Source organism: Dipodomys spectabilis, unplaced genomic scaffold (genome assembly GCF_019054845.1).
Source record: "Dipodomys spectabilis isolate Male_0828 unplaced genomic scaffold, ASM1905484v1 ptg000210l, whole genome shotgun sequence".
In the NCBI taxonomy this organism is placed as follows: domain Eukaryota; kingdom Metazoa; phylum Chordata; class Mammalia; order Rodentia; family Heteromyidae; genus Dipodomys; species Dipodomys spectabilis.
The window spans coordinates 7,020,059-7,034,067 of NW_024870887.1; the positions used below are offsets into that span (position 1 = coordinate 7,020,059).

The 14,009-nt window shown below is 46.4% G+C and overlaps 1 protein-coding gene across 1 annotated transcript in view; it reads right to left on the reverse strand.

Annotated features, from left to right (window-relative positions):
* Positions 1 to 1,644: 1,644 nt before the first annotated feature.
* Positions 1,645 to 14,009, reverse strand: part of Xdh (xanthine dehydrogenase) — a 56,463-nt gene continuing 44,098 nt past the window's right edge. The window contains exons 30-37 of the mRNA XM_042696775.1: positions 13,858 to 13,986; positions 13,181 to 13,255; positions 10,626 to 10,678; positions 7,976 to 8,090; positions 6,978 to 7,043; positions 5,496 to 5,684; positions 3,982 to 4,158; positions 1,645 to 2,551 (exon numbers count right to left, since the gene is read on the reverse strand). Coding sequence (XP_042552709.1) covers positions 2,501 to 2,551; positions 3,982 to 4,158; positions 5,496 to 5,684; positions 6,978 to 7,043; positions 7,976 to 8,090; positions 10,626 to 10,678; positions 13,181 to 13,255; positions 13,858 to 13,986 — 855 coding nt within the window. The 3' untranslated portion in view covers positions 1,645 to 2,500. The remainder of the gene's footprint in view (positions 2,552 to 3,981; positions 4,159 to 5,495; positions 5,685 to 6,977; positions 7,044 to 7,975; positions 8,091 to 10,625; positions 10,679 to 13,180; positions 13,256 to 13,857; positions 13,987 to 14,009) is intronic.

Here is a 14,009-nt window from a genome sequence, read left to right on the forward strand (position 1 = left end):
GCTAAAGATAAAAATACCGTGGGCTGAGGGGACGTTCCCAGTCATAAATCAATCAGCCACAACTATTTCTGTTCTTATCCTTTGCCCCAGGCTCCTCCTGCAGCCTCCACCCCGTCCTCCCCATCCTGGCCTCCCTGCCACCTTAGCCGAGGAGTGGGATGAGGCTGGTCCACTGCCCTGACAACAGGCCAGCAGGTGGCTATGTCACTGTGGGAATCCCCACACTGCCTACAAGCAAAAGGCAGACATCTGTTGCCTCCACCTGCCTCCAAAACCCTGCAGGGCAGAGGTCCACTCAGATAGGCAGATCATTTCCCACTATATGCCAGATCTCCTGGCCTGCCAGGTCAAAGACTGTCTATGCGTAATGGTGGATTTCTAGGAATAAACAACCTGGAGTAAGCCCCTAAGCATGGTGAGAGGCTGGGCTTCCCTTCATGAGGTTACTCTAATTAGGTATTCCAATCACTGACCACTGAGAGGATTAAATGAGACCTTGGAGGAAAAGCATTCAATTTGGCACCTGGCATATCAACAGATGCTCAGAGAAGTAATCTCCTTCCCCTCCCCCCTGCTAGCCTCCCATCTGGAGCTCAGGCTCTCAATCCTACCCACATCTTTAACAAGCTCCTTTGAGATTTTTTTCAGCCTATGAGGTTCAAATCCAGCTCTTGGAGAAGCCCTTGAGGACATTTGATCTACTCTGAGAGGCTCAGTCAGAACCCTAGTAATAACCAGATACCTTGCCAGTGGGAGGATGGTCTCGTTCATGATCCTCTACTGCCCTCTGCAGGACAGAGTGTCACACTGCAGGCAATGTTAATGGTCTGCCTTGTGTAATTCCAAAAACACCTTACCCTTTAGATTTGAGGCACTACACAGAAAAACAATAAAGCAAGGAAAGGTGTCTGAGAAGGATGTCTCAGGCTGAGATCTGAAGTTCACAGTTCAAAGCTGGCCCAGGCAAGAATGTCTGTGAGATTTTTTATCTCCAATTAACCACCAAAAAGCCAGAAGTAGAGCATACCAGCTTTGAGCCAAAAAGTTAAGATACAGTACCCAGGCCCTAAGTTCAAGTCCCACCACTAGTGCGCGCACACACACACACACACACACACACACATATACACACTATACCAAAGAAAGGAATTTTGTATGTATGTGCATGCACAGATGTGCACGTTTGTGTATTTGGGGTATGCCTTTAAGAAATGAAGGCTGGCTACATTATGGAAGATGCTAGCGTTTGATGTGACTTTAATGATTAATAAGCATTTCTCACACGCAAACCAACTGACAGTAGTTGCATTTCTTTTGACTTCATGAACCAACTAAACCACTTCCTTTCCCCTGTCTCTAGAGCCAGCACTGTGGACTGTGGTAGGGTGGGTGTTTTAGACGATGAAAGTACATGACAATGTCACACTATCTACTCAGTACTATGCTGTGATAGAATCAGCTCTTGGAACAATGAATCTGTCTTCCTCCTGTTTTCTTTACCAACCACAAAAAGCCAGGGGAACCTGAGCAGGTATTAGGTCTAGACATTGCATAATAGTGGAGGGAGCCAAGTGTTTGAAAGCTGCAGCTCCCTTACATAACTGAAGTTTTGGGGTCATATATTTATAGACTCAGGAGAAGATCTTGGAGATTATTCTAACACGTTTATTTTGCAGTGAAATGAAACAGATGAGGGAAATGGCAGTTGAAGGTCACTCAAAGAGACAGAAATGGGATCAGAACCAAGATCTTCTTGACTCTTTCCCATCTGGATGATATTGATTTCAACAGCATCATTCCTGGAGGAAAATTATACTGGCTTTAAAATAAAGAAGATAGTTCAATTTTAAAATAGAAGAAGATGATGCTGAAAGGGAAAGAAATCTAACACATTGAAAGTTCTCAGCAACTGAGTTGGTGGGATTTTTGCATGAGAGGGTGATTTTACTTTAAGTAGCTTCAGAAAACTAGATCCAATTAACCTTGAATTTGTTTCATTCTTTATTCTCTTCAATGATCCAGGGGTGGTTAGAGGTTTGAATCTGCCTCATTGGGAAAGGTGAGTGTAGATCTGTGTTTAGAATATAGTCAATTCAGTTCATTGTTTTGAAGGAAAGGTTTGCTGGGGAAGATGCGAAGATTTGGAGTGACTTTGCTTTAAAGCTTTTGCAGTTTGTGGAACCCTCTTTGAAAGATAGCCCTTGGGGTTATGCAGGCTTTGCATTGGGTGCACAAACCTACTTCAAAGACATGATTAAAAGAGACTTGAAACAACTCTGACTGCTTCTTTGCCATTTAGGCCAAACGGTTATGAATTTGCATATCATTATGTTTGAAAATTGTATTTGTTGAGCAAAATCTTGCAGTGTATTCATTGTCTTCTAACTGTCATCCTGCAGAAACACAGCTTTGCAGTCTTGGGTGTGTGGATCTGGGTTTGGCGATACATGCTTCTTGATTCTAGATGTGCCACGGTGACCCACAAGTACACAGAGTCTCTTCAGACTCGCAGAGACCAGGGTTTGAACTTTTCTGGTGTTCCAGTGACACACTGGAAAGGAACAATAGAATTCTCACGGTCAGGGTCCTCTGATGGAGTCCCTCCTGCCCTGCCTGACACACCCACCCTTCCTTACTGCCAGCCACCATTCCAAGGGCACCATTACATAGTCTCAGCCACAGGGGATGCTCCAGGGCAGGACTCGTTCACTGCCCAGTCATTCATTTATTTTCACTGAACACTGTCCAGGTAGCAGCCGTTCTAGTCAGCTCTGGTGACAAACCATTTAGAAGTGGTCCCTTGTCACCTGGCACTCACAGTCCTTGCAAAACAGCTGACTCAGTCCTCCTATCTGCTCAGGCAAATCCACAGGCTCTGCGGGATTTTAGGTCATGGGTATGTAGCTATACAGTTGAGGATGGAGGTCTCTGAGGGGTTCTTTCAATGACTGAACCCCGTACCATGAGCTCACCTTACATTCTGTGTAAGCTACTGGGAGATACACAACACCACTACTGTGGAAGAGAGGGGTTTGAATAGCTAGGAGCCAGGGTGGGCTCTAGGCCAGAGGAACATGGCTGTACTGCTGTGGGAACTACACAGTCTAGGAGATCCTAAAGGATTCTGCAATCTTGCCACCTCAGAGTGAAAGCTCTTGGCAGGTTTTAGGACAGGCTGACTGGGTACCCTCGGTGCTCTCATGTAGGATGACAGATTTGCTGCCCTGGGGGCTCTCCCACCTCCCCCCAACAGGAAACCCTTTGTGTCACAAGCACACAAAGACCCATCAAATTTCAAAAAGAGGAACCTCATCTCTAGTATCAAGAAGAGTCCAGTCTTGCCAACCCAACAGAGGTGCTGAGTGCAAAGCCTCTGTGTACAACTGCTCCCGCACGCCTCTCGAGCAGGGCTGCTTCTGACAGTCCAGTGGGAGAAGCAGCCGTCCTGCTATGTCTCTGTGCTAGACATTGGATCCTAAAAGTTTCATGTGTGGAATTTTCAAAGGGATCCTAATGACCATGGAATCTCTCTATCAAAACTCCTCCATCTAAAGCAGATACCCTGGGTTCCCAAGGGGTTGCACCATCCTCAAGGTCACTGCGGTGACCTTGGCACATGGTGATCATGACACAATTGGAGCTGATCGTCTCAGCCTCCTCCTCCAGCCATCTCACAAAGTCCCCAAAATGGTGGTGACTGACACTGAGCACTAGACTCTTCTGAAGGTTTACCAATCCCACACAGCCTAATAGCAAGCAGAGAATGCCCAGGGCCTCTGATCACTAGGCAGGCCTAGCTGCAAGAATATCCGCTATAAAGGGCTTTCCCGTTATTCCGAGTTCAAGTGGGTGTTCCGCACCACTTGGGGAACGCAAAGCTGCCCAGGTGAGGGAGAGCCTGACAGCTCTCCTCTCTGCAAAGGCTTCCCTGCACCTTGCCAGCCTAGCCCGGGTCGTCTGGGCTTTTGAAAGGCATCCTACCAGAGTGGTGAACTGGTCCACGCAGGCATTGCGAATCTTCTCAGGGGTGGCAGGGCTGTCGAGCTGGAAAAGTTGCTTCACATTGTAATCTGTGCGCTGGGCCCGAGCTGCACAGATGGCGTCCTTGATAGCAAAGAAGATGGAGGAGGCCAGGAAGAGGGGCGGCTCCCCTATAGCCTGAACAGACAGAGCACGAGGCAGGCCATCAGCCAGAGCAGCCCAGCTCCGTGTCTGTGCACAGATCCAGGAGGCCAGCTGGTGAGCCGGGCACAGGAAGGCTGGTGGTGCTTACAGGGCCATGTCCTGCATTAAGGGGTCCACACCCAATGACAGGAGGAAAGGGTAGTAAAAACTAATCAAGTGCTGATGTATTCATCTCCTGAATGACTGGACCTCTGGGGAAACATCTTGTTGCTTTTGCTATGCCATTTTCTCTGATGGAACCATGTAAATACAATATTCCATTGAAAGTTTATGAATGCTTAATAATTATGTTTTATAGATCAGCAAAACTTGGCATGAGTGTCCACCTCACAGTTACTAGCCTGGAGGGTATAAATGACCTGTAACTCTGACACCAACACTGCTAGACCCCCTAATTACACTCAGTAGCTACTGGAATTATAGGAATAGTGGCAAACAATAATTAAAATACTTCCTTGCAGAGCTTGGCTTTTCTCCACCAAAAACATAAAGAAGAGGCCATCTGTGTCAGAATCATTAAGGATGCTTATTAAAATGAATGTTTCAAGGACCTCCAGAATTACTGAATCAAAAATTTCAACTGGGTGATCCACAGAGGGGCATTTGTATCATGAGCTCTGGGGATTCCTCAGACAGGATGAAGCATGAGAGCCATGTACACAGCCACAGGAAGCCACAAGATGAGCAAATGAACGTTGCATTGGTTACAAGAGATTATCTAGCTTCCTTCACCCATCCAGGACTGAGCTGCTGAGGATGTGGCTCTTTGGTAGCATGGTTAGCTAGCATGCCAAGGTTCTGAGTTCAATCCCCAATGCCACACTAGAATCAATAAAATTACACGAAAAAGTGAGATCTAGGACTATAGCCATCAGCCAATAAAATGATTTTCCACCATTGTGTTACACTTACTGGGGACAAGGCAGATCGTTGTCCATAGTCCTCCAGCCATGCTGGTCAAGGTTGGACAGCGCAAATGTAGTAAATGTGCTGATTCTCACAGGACCATGGGGATGCTATTCTGTAAAATCATGAATCAAGCACCAGGGACACAGGTCTGCAAGGTTTGACCTTGCAGGATTTCATTAAGGAATCCCTTTGAGTCTACCCAAAGGAGCCTCTGGCCATACTAAAGGCAGGGTCCTCAGGCCAACTCAGTCAGTCTTCGGGCAATACTGCCCGGTCCTCTGCTGCCCTCGGTGAGTATCAACTGGAAGGTTCCTTTGCAGACCCACCAAGTGGCTGGCCAAAGGCCATCATCACCATCCACAGTGCAGGTCAGAAGGTCATGCTGACCCCAATGTCCGTACCTTGGAGGCATAGATGGCCTTTTTGTTGGGGCAGTCTCGAAGCAGAGACACCCTGAACTCAATGGGGATGCTGCCAAACGCGGGGATCTTGTAGGTGCTGGGGCCTCGCGTGTGCAGGCTGCCCTCGGGGGAGTAGTGCAGCTCTTCCAGGGTGAAGAGGCCCAGGCCTTGGACAAATCCCCCTTCCACCTGCAGAATGGAGACTGTGGTTACCGTCTGTCCCTTCCCTAGGCACATTGTGCCACTAGTCACAATGGACAGACGTAAAGCCACACCTGTGGTACCATCTGGAAGGGAACTAATGCAGATCTCAGCTGCTAGCCTGATGCCTGCCCCAGCCCCCCAAGATAACTGAGCTGAGCTTTCACCAGGCAGAACAAAGGCTTTCGTTCCAGAGGGTCAGTTGAAAACTTGGCAATAATTCTAAGGTTATGCAGAACCTGCCACCATGCGGACAGGAGACTCTCCTCCTATGTGGCCACTGGGGAAATAAGGTAACCCAAGGCTGAGAAGCACGCTCACAGGAGGAGCTGCTTAGATGATAGATTCTTTGAGATTTACTTGCAGCCTGCCGGACTCCTCCTCTCCCCTGCCTGTCCTCTGGGAGAAGGGTCCCTGCTATCTGTGGCTTCCAGATCTCTTCTAGGACACCAGTCACTATATGCTGGACCCTGTATCTGTCCTCCCATTTCTCTGCACAGACAGTGACATGTGGTACCACCATAGCTGAACAAGCACTCTGGGAGAGGCTGCTGTCAATCACCGCTCACCCGCAGTGCCTGCCCCCAGTGAAGGCTCTCCAAATGGTGTTTCAGTAAATTAGTGAAATGACGGACGAATGGCTAGATTCCACATTCTCACTAATTGTCCAATTTGGAGAAATGCAATGTGTATTTTCTACCAGATGTTCATAACTTCAACTCTTGATTCTTCCTTCTCTTCTCCTGATTCATCAATTCTGCCCAATAGTCTCATAATTTCTAATAGTGGTTTTCTTTGGGTAATCCATTTACCCTTCTTCATTGAGCCTGGATTTTTGCCCTTGGGGCCCTCCACTATCCCAAGCATGGTACCATTTACTTCCCAGAAGCTGAAAAGCATCTTGGATGGAAAAGCAATGAGCAGGAATCATTCTGATCTCAGATCTCATTACCTGAGTGTTGATCCCAAACTCAATCTCCCCTCCCTAATGTGTTCGTTCATAAACTTAGGGTGTGCACAGACATTTCCAATGGTTCCTCATTCACCATCCTGGTTTTTTTTGGGGGGTGGTGGTGAACGCCCTTGTCAAGTTAATCCATGGTTATTTGATTTCTGCCTCAAGAATTGGTGGGCTGTCTGTCATCAGTCTAAATCTCACTCTGGGAGAGAGAATTCCTAAGTATCATATTCTGGCCTCCATAAAAAATACCATTAGACCTAGGGAGGAGGGTTACACTGGTAGACTAGACTCTTACTATTGTGGCCCTCCAGGAGTCTCACCTGTCCAATATCGATGGCAGGGTTCAAACTGGAGCCAACATCCATGACGATATCTGTCCGGAGGTTCTGGAGGGTGGTAACATAGGAGTTTGAGAACAAAGGAACATTCAGGGCAATCTAGATGCATCTTGGTTTCACATAGACTAAAGACCCAATCCAACCAGCACGTCCACAGAAACGTAAGGCCCCACTACATCCTGACTGCCATTGTCATTGCTGAAATTTGAGGTCAGAGAATCGAACAGCAATGACCTCTTGGCAAACAGCAACATCTGTGCACATGTGTGGACGGTGGGAACTTGTTCTGGAGTGATAATGTACGGAAGGAGACATGAAATAAACAACATTCCATGGGCTGAGTCCAGTGTATCCTGTTAATGTAGGGTTTATAGGCTAATAACCACATGATGAAAAATAAAAAGGAGACTGTTTTTTGACAAGGAAAGTTTATCTCAAATTCAAACCTCAGTGTCCACAAATAATGTTTTTATTAGAACAAAGTCATGTTCACCATATTCCCACCTGCAGCTACTTTCACACTCCAGTGCCAGTGCTGAATGGTTGAGGCTGGCCCGTGAAATCCACAGAGCCTAAAACATGTACTCTGTGGCCCTTTACGGAGGATTTACCTAACCCTAACATGAAGCATGTGTTCCCGGCCAGAAAGGTGGTCTCTGTCAGTTCTCAGAATTACTGTTCCATTGTTTCTCTTGCTTCCCCATTAGGACTAAAATTTTACACTTTTTTGGGGGGAGGAGGGTCAGTCATGGGGATTGAACTCTGGGCCTGAGCACTCCCTCAGTTCTTCAGCTCACGGCTAGCACTCTACCACTTGAGCCACAGTGCCATGTCCAGTTTTCTGAGTGGTTTATTGGAGATAAGAGTCTCACGGACTTTCCTGCCCGGGCTGGCTTTGAACTTCGATCCTCAGATCTCAGCCTCCTGAGTAGCTAGGATAACAGGCGTGAGCCACCGGCACCCAGCTACAAACTACTTACCTTATGATCCCCCGTTAAGCAGTCAATTTCTACTTCAGAGCAAGCCACTCCATATGAGAAGTAGTGGAAGGGCTTCCCAGTGTGTGTCTCAAAATTATAGCCAACATCGGGGGTCCTGGGAAAAAAAAGAAGATGCTGGTGTTTGTTAAGATAAACCCACACCCTTCCCAAACACACACACACACACACACACACACACACACACACACATACACACAGAGCTGGTACTCCAAAATCCTTAAACCTTAATGGTTTAATTTTTTTAATTCAGCTAAGTCCTTGGGGGCTACTGGAGTTTGATATTAGCTGCTCACTCCTCCACTTGAGTGACAGCCCTTGTTGAATCTCAAATGAGACTCAGGTATTCCTAAGCATTTTGTATATGTAACTATGTTTCAAGGCTTGTGTTGTGATCATTAAGAACAGTCTAGTGGCATTTCCTATCAGTGTGCCAACCCCTGTAAGGTTAGAAACAAAGATGAGGGATATATCTGGCCCACAATAAAACACAGCAATCTCTAAAAAGTAATCAACTGAACTAGAATGCAAGTTGTTATCACTACAGCCCTGCCTGGGCTGTTCACACAAGTTCACCTGCTCTCTTTTCTCCAGGTGAAAGGGATCAGGATCCTGTGCCAGCCTGGTACATCTAAGCAGCCACTCCCCAACTTCTGACTCTGTTAAAACTTCCACAAGTGACATGATATGTTATAAACAGAAGCAGAAGTTCCTTTATGTATTTGGGTTTTATTTTTCCATTTTCAGAGCTGTACCCAGTTCCCAGTTTGCAGGAATCATGTATGTGTGGGACTGTATGACTTTTATGTTTTCAGCTACTCGGAGCTTATGGCACACTGTACCTCTGTTTCCTATACTATACAGAAATAATGTGAACTGACAGGCCCAGAATCCACACCAAAATAAAACCAACATGAGGCTGAGGGACAGGGCCTCTCCCAAGACTCTCCTCCACCTTCCACTTCACTGTTTGTCTATTACAACTCGATAACATCTTAGCTGAACTCTAAACTATAAGGGAAACTTCCGTGGAAATCTACATAAGTTCATATTTGTACAAGTTAAATGTTATATAACCTAGAGAACATGGGAAAAGATTTCACATATATATTTATGTAATAATTATATATTCAGATATTCTAATGGTCACACATTCATACAAGATTATTTTTTTTTTGTTGGTCATGGGGCCTGAACTCTGGGCCTGAGCGCTGTCCAGCTCAAGGCTAGCGCTCTACTACCTGAGCCACAGTGCCACTTCCGGCTTTTTCTGCTCATGTGGTGCTGAGGAATCGAACCCAGGGCCTCATGCATGCGAGGCAAGCACTCTACCACTGAGCCACCTTCCCAGCCTCATACAAGCTATTTTTAAACAAATGTTGAACTAATTTCATATCTACTGATCGGTGAAAGAAAAATTCCTCATTAAATTTCTCAATAGACCCAGAATGAATGATTGTAGCTTTTACAGCTCCAAAGTCAGATAGTCAGGGTCTCTATCTATTAAACTGCTACTCAATTTCAAAGCTGTAGAAGCTATGTGTTCCCTGTACATCTCACTGTATTAATAAAGTTCCACTGTACTCTGTATGTTGGAATGAGACTATAACTCTATCTGCTTCTTGTGCTCTAAAGAAAAGAAGAAAATAAAAGGATATAAAAGAGAAAAGCTGCCCACACTGGTGGCTCACGCCTGTAATCCTAGCTACTAAGGAGGCTGAGACCTGAGGATCACAGTTGAAAGCCAGCCCTGGCAGGAATGTCCCTGAGACCCTTATCTCCAATAAACCACCAGAAAACCAAAAGTGGCATTGTGGCTCAAGTGGTAGAGTGCTCACCTTGAGTTGAAGAGCTGAGGAACAGGGCCCAGGCCCAGAGTTGAAGCCCCACAAACAACAGAGGGGGCGGGGGCAGGAAACCAGGCACTAGTGGTTCAGCTGTAATCCTAGCTACTCAGAAGGCTGCCATCTGAGGATGTCAGTTTGAAGCCAGCCAAAACAAGAAAGTCTGCCAGAGTCTTATCTCTAGTTAACCACCAGGAAACCAGAAGTGGAGCTGTGGCTCAAAGTGGTAGAACAGAAACCTTGAGAACAAAAGCTCAGGGTTAGTACACAGGCCCTGAGTTCAAGCCCCACAACTGACAAAATAAAAAGAGGGGTAGAGAAGGGGAAGGGAGAGAGAAAATGAGGGAAGAAGAGAGGAAAGAAGGGAAGGAGGGAAGGAGAGAGAGGGAAGGAAGGAAGGAAACCTGATGTCTAGTACAAAGGAGCACATGGGTTACAATGATGCCCAACTCAGAGCAACAGAACCCTGGATCTTGAAAGAAATGGGAGGTGGGATTTCCCTGATTGCCTTCCCTTAGTGAAATAGTCTACTATACAGGCAGAACTAGAACTTGGATCTTGGGTTACAGCAGCTCCTGCTTTTGCTTCCTTGGCACGTGGTTTGGTACACTCACACGACACAGCATCTTTAGGCTGGAATCTCCTCTACAGATGAAACAACATTTGGGTAGAGCTGGGGTTTTTTGATTTTTGCTTTTCTTTTTGTCTTGCCCACAGGCCAACAGCATGTGGAACTGAAGGTGACAGTGGAGCTCAGGGTGACAATGAATGGATGTGGGCAGACTTACTTATAAAACCCAGTAGCAGACAGGCTCACTCTGTCCATGTAGGCAGCTGAGATCTGAGGAGAGGAAATAACCATTAGGAGGGGCAAGGATGGTTTCTAGAAAGTCTGGCCCACTCCTAAGCTTTCCTGAGCTCTGCACCTAGAAGCCAATCAGCTCATCTTCCTAGAGACCTCATCTTACCTTGTATCCTCGATGCTGTGACCAGCACCAAGTCTGCATGATCCAGAGCCTGGGCTACAGCAGTAGCCTCTAACTGGCCTGCTGCCTCCAGTCATCTCCAAGCCCATCAGAACTGTCATCATACCACACCACACTAGCCTAGAACTTTAGATGACTCCCTGTAGCCTGTGGAGCAAAGGTCTGATGTTTAGGGACATGGTTTTCTCTCTGGCCTTTTTTCTTTTTTTGGATGGTCATGGGGTTTGAACTTTGGGCCTGGGCGCTGTCCCTCAGCTCTTCAGCTCAAGGCTAGTGCTTGAGCCACAGCACCACCTCCAGTTTTCTGGTGGTTAATTGGAGATAAGAGTCTCACAGACTTTCCTCCTCGGGCTAGCTTTGGAACCACGATCCTCAGATCTCAGCATCCTGAGTAGCTAGGATTACAGGCGTGAGCTACCAGCACCCAGCTGCTCTCTGGTCTTTTGACAACCAATCCACACTCAACTATGATCTCTCTCCTAACCCTTCAGTGCCCCTACAGTTATATGGCTCCTCTGCTATTTCCCCCTTCAACAATTAACACAGATCTGCCACTTTCTATCACTTCTCTTTGGTGATTTTACCCTACTTAGGACATTATAGAAGCAAATCTCTGTAAGGGATCATTTGCTTTAATATATTAACCTTTATGTGGAGTTTCCTATTAATAAAGCTATCTATACTTTCTTTACCTATATAACAGATTCTTCAGTATTCTCAGCACTAGTACAACACTAACATTTAAGTTGTGTTTTATATAATGTTTATTATCAAGCTCTTTACCAGGTACCAGATGACAATTAGAATTTCACATATTATCTTTTTTTGACAGTCTTGGGGCTTGAACTCAGGACCTGAGTACTGTCCCTGAGCTTCTTTTGCTCAAGGCTAGCGCTCTACCATTTGAGCTACAGTGCCACTTGCGGCTTTTTCTGTTTATGTGGTACTGAGGAATTGAACCCAGGGTTTCATGCGTGCTAGGCAAGCACTTTACCACCTAGCCACATTTCCAGCCCTGTGTATTATCTTAATAGTCACCAGAACCCTGTATGATTTAAATTATTATTATCTTCGTTCTTCAGCTGGAGAAAACTAAGGCTCAGAGAAAAAGATTTGGCCTAGGATCTGTACTAGGCTACATGTAATAGTGTATGAGGTGTGTGTGTGTGTATATGTGTGTGTGTGTTGGTGATTATGGCTTATATATTGGGGTTAACTGCTCACAAGTGACACTAAACTACGTGGCCATAGTGAGGACAAAGTTCAAATCACCAAGTCAGAGAAAGAAATTTGTCAAGGCTGGTGTGAAAACAGTAAAATTGTCAGACAAATCTATGCTAAAAAGCAACCTACCAGAATGAAAGCTATATCCCTATCAGTGCTCCCTAGGAAGGTGGGAAGGGAAGCTGAGGTCAAGTGACACATGGAAAGATTAATAGCTGTAATAGAGTAGCTTACTTTCTTTGAATCTGTGGAGGGGGATTTGTACTATCAGCTGGTTCCTATAGAGACCTGTCACTGTTATATGCAGTTCTTCCATTCCAACAACAGAGGGCGCTACAACAGAGCCACCATTGAGATTTCTGCATGTTGGTGGAGTTGGAGGCTCCCACTGAAGATAGGCCTCCATGCAGCTTCCTTCTGAGGGTTTCAAATGTGCAGGCATCTGGTCTAGCACTGAGAAAGCTGGGCTCCTTTTTATTAGGAGTTTTGTTCTGTCATTCCTAAAATCACAAGAGTGATCAAAAGCTCCTGAGGGATGTTTTTCTCCTGACTCTCTCATGGATGGCATCTTAATGGCCCTGGACTCAAGAGCTGTGTGAGAGGAGAATCTGCTAGAGACAGCCATCAGGAAGACGAAGGTCTGAAACAGACACTGCTCATGGAGGCTGCTAGACACCTCTAGTGAGGACCTGGTCCAGGTGAGTCGATATTACAAGGATGCCTTTGCTTCAGGAAGGCCAAAAAACAACTCCCACAATACTATCGAGATTTACAGATCAAAAACTTCCCTGAAGTGACTCCCCTTAACTCTGAAAACCACAGAGAAGGGGGCCCCGCAGAGTTAACATGATGAAGAGTTGAGGTTGAGTGTGTATGAAATCACACAGACCACCTCAGCTTCTTTTGGCTTGTGTGACTAGGTCATCATCCTCTATAGTTGGGTGGGAACAAAGGCCCGGCTATTGTTCATGTCCCTCTCATTTTCTTTTCTTTAATTTTTATTTTATTGTAAAGACACTGTAGAGAGGGGTTACAGTTACATGAGTAAGGCAATGAGTACATTTCTTGTCCAGCATTGTAACCCCTTCCCTTAGTGCTCTCCCACTATTCCTTCCCTTCCCCACCAGACTTACCCATTCTTCCCAGGAGCCATTGGGATTCTTTTTCTTGAAGGGTTCCAGCCTTTCCAAGATCGTCTGACAAGCTGCCTAAAGAACCCCACCACCACACACCAGACATGTCAGTCCTCTGCTTCCACAGCCCAGGTGATACCCAGGCCATGTATAAATCCCCGAGAGGCTGAACAAAGCCACAGCTAGCCAACACTGTGCCCAGGGTGCCACTCAGGAATGACTGAGGTCCAGAGGGAAGCCTAGGGACCCTCCCAGGGGCCTACCCCTGGTCCTCTGGAGAGCCTTCCTTACCCAGTTCCTAAGATGTCAGAGAGACTTGTGAGAGACTCTTGGGCCTTCTTTCATCAAGCTCTTTGCTTGAGAGACAATAAGGAGCTCTGACTGGCTGACCTCAGAATCGCTCTGTAGTTTCAGACCATTATCATGTAACCACTTCCAATACCAGGAAGTACACTTTCCCAGAAGCCCCTAATTTCCCTTCAACTCCCCACACCCTCCACCCTGGCCCCTGCCTTTCAGTCTTTGATGGTGATTACAGTTAGAATTCTCTTTTAGCTGGTGTTTGAAGGAACAGAATCCTCCTGGAGAACAGAGACAAAGCCCTGCACAAGGGGGTTTTGAAGGCTCCCATGTCCTGCTCTGGTCCTGAGCTGCGCCAGCTCCAACAGGCTCCTTACATAAACAGCCTGACCATTGATGTCAGCACTGGCTGAGGCAGCAGTGGGGGAGGTGTTGGGCACGGTATTAGTGCTCGTCTCGCTGATGTAAATCTTGGAGATGGGGATTTTCAGAGCTCGGCTGGCCACCTGTGAAAAGGGACAGCATCAAA